The following is a 2,353-nucleotide window of genomic DNA, read 5'->3' as shown; positions in this document are numbered from 1 at the left end:
GTGCATGCACGACCACCCGAGACTCTCCCCGGCGGCCGACGATAAATCGCGTCGGGTGAGTTCATAGGATGTAGTGTGATTTGGCCTTACACGGAGTTGAAACTGAACTTGATCACGCTTACGTTCAGCCAAGGTGCGCCCAAGAAACGAACGTTCCACTTTGAAACTTATAAATTATTGGGCCATTCGTGAACGAAATACTTATAAGCACAAAGGCCTTTTTAAGCCGGTTACTCACTGCGGGCGACGGCAACGCGACGAAGAACGCACGCGAAGACGCGGACCCAACGGATCGTCATTTTAATGAGGATCCGTTCAGATTGCCACTGAAAATCAGTAGACGGCGTTGCGTCGTCTATCGCTCGCCGGAAGCAAATGTGAATTCGTCGTGCGACGGTCGTACGACCGTCGGACGGCGCAGTGAGTGTCCGGCTTTATACGTAATTATAAAAAAAGTGGACAAAGAATCAAAATAGACACTATAGAATATGGTTGACTTTTTCGTTTATATACATAAAATAATAACATAACAAATACAGTAACATGAATCAAATATGATATGCTAGCAAACCGACAGAGTTCAGAGTTAGTGTACTTTCTATTTTTTCTGACGTTCATTCATCGGATACATTATTCCAATAAAGCTTATTTGAAACAAACACATCATTGCATTTGTCATGAATACCTGAAAGAAATTTAGTAGGAATAAAAAAAAAGAACAAACCCAAAATATTAATTTAAAAATTATAACCAAAACTGATATATATCAATTCAAATTACTATAAGAAACTAATATACCATTTAGAATTATTATTAAAAAAATGAATAAAACAGACACTAAAAATAGAACTTAAAATCGTCTATAAAACATGAATGTAAACATCAAAATGCATTATACTTTTAATATACCCTATGCAAATGACGATTAATAAAGTACAATTTATTATTTAGCTTTTTAAACAAACCAAATGTATCAACACTATTGATATAAGTATTTTATTTATTTGGTAATGGAGTAGTCATCGTGGTCGATTATTAATAACAAAAAAACAAAACAAAATGGTAACAGTATACTTAAGGCATTGCTTCTACCGTGACCTGTTGTTAAAAGGAGAATCGACAATGATGCAGATGATGATGACAGCGATTCTACGATATGATGACTTTGTTGCTGTTGATGTTGTTGTTAATGATGATGATGATGATGATGATGATGACGACGATGATGGTGATTACGAAGATTAAAGTAGGCCTACATACTAAACGGTGGCTTATAGGTGTTTATATCGGAACGTCAACTTCGTCCACATCTTCTCTTGTGCGGCTTGTTCTTCGGCTCTTATCTGTTTTGTTTTTTCGTTTTTCTTCTTTCTGTTTTTGCTTCACCAGAAGAACTTCTTTCTTCCACCTTTCTTTGTCCTTATCTTGATTAGATAACATAGAACACAACTGCGCGATACAGAGAACGAGCAGAATGAACGACGCAACTGCTATTGCAATGATAGCTTTTGTATTCCAAGTATCGTAAACGGTAGCTACACGCAACGTGTATTGAGAGCCGATCATCATATCGTCGGAATCGTACGTCGTCAAAGTAAATGTATACGATTTCGCTTGCTGCAGAGCTGTGACGGTCAAATTGGTTGTTGTCAAGTCCGTAATGTTCGTCGTTTGTACGCGCGTGTTTGACGAGTCATCCACCGTTATAACGTAATACGTTGCAGTTGTAATACCAGAGGCTTCAGTCCAAGAGACGGTCAGTGACGTGGATGTCTTGCTCAAGAGCACGAGTTCTGTGGCGAAGGTTGCGGCTAGCACACATGGTGTAAGGGTGGTCAGCGTGAGCACTAATGTCCAAGATATGATGCACGCTTTCATAATGTATGTCCTCTCAACTGCCACTATAAAAACAGTGAATAAAAAAGGGTGTTGGTAAAATCAAAACAAAGCTTCTACATTTTCGCTTGTCAGGATAATTCATAATTGTAATAATCACTTTTATAAAAATTGTCATCATCCTTATTATTACTATTATTCATTTATTTATTTGTTATTAACAATCATCACCGTCGTCATCATCGCCATCATCATTAATATCATCATCACCATCTCAGTCATCTAAATCAATTCATCATCCACATTATCATTTTATTATTTTTTCTCTTATGTAATAGGAGTTTTACGCATATTTATTTCATCTCTCCTTTCTTTTAAATATAGGCCTACACTGTTTACATTGTTTACACATAAAATAATAACCACAGACATAACTGACATCAAGTAAACTAAATTACAGTAATCGAGTTTAATATAATTTTTATTATGATATTATTCAATAGATTTGGGTTTTTTT

At 36.3% G+C, this 2,353-nt stretch overlaps 1 protein-coding gene across 1 annotated transcript in view; it reads right to left on the bottom strand.

The window, feature by feature from the left end:
- Positions 1 to 487: 487 nt before the first annotated feature.
- Positions 488 to 2,353, bottom strand: part of LOC117100382 — a 4,371-nt gene continuing 2,505 nt past the window's right edge. The window contains exon 3 of the mRNA XM_033240048.1: positions 488 to 1,901. Within this exon, the coding sequence (XP_033095939.1) occupies positions 1,282 to 1,878 (597 nt within the window). The 5' untranslated portion in view covers positions 1,879 to 1,901 and the 3' untranslated portion in view covers positions 488 to 1,281. The remainder of the gene's footprint in view (positions 1,902 to 2,353) is intronic.

The sequence above is a fragment of the Anneissia japonica genome, unplaced genomic scaffold, assembly GCF_011630105.1.
Source record: "Anneissia japonica isolate Jap-2015-1 unplaced genomic scaffold, ASM1163010v1 scaffold284729_len43978_cov133, whole genome shotgun sequence".
Lineage (NCBI taxonomy): Eukaryota > Metazoa > Echinodermata > Crinoidea > Comatulida > Comatulidae > Anneissia > Anneissia japonica.
Note: the sequence above shows the minus strand (reverse complement) of the source record. Positions and strands in the feature narration are given on the sequence as shown.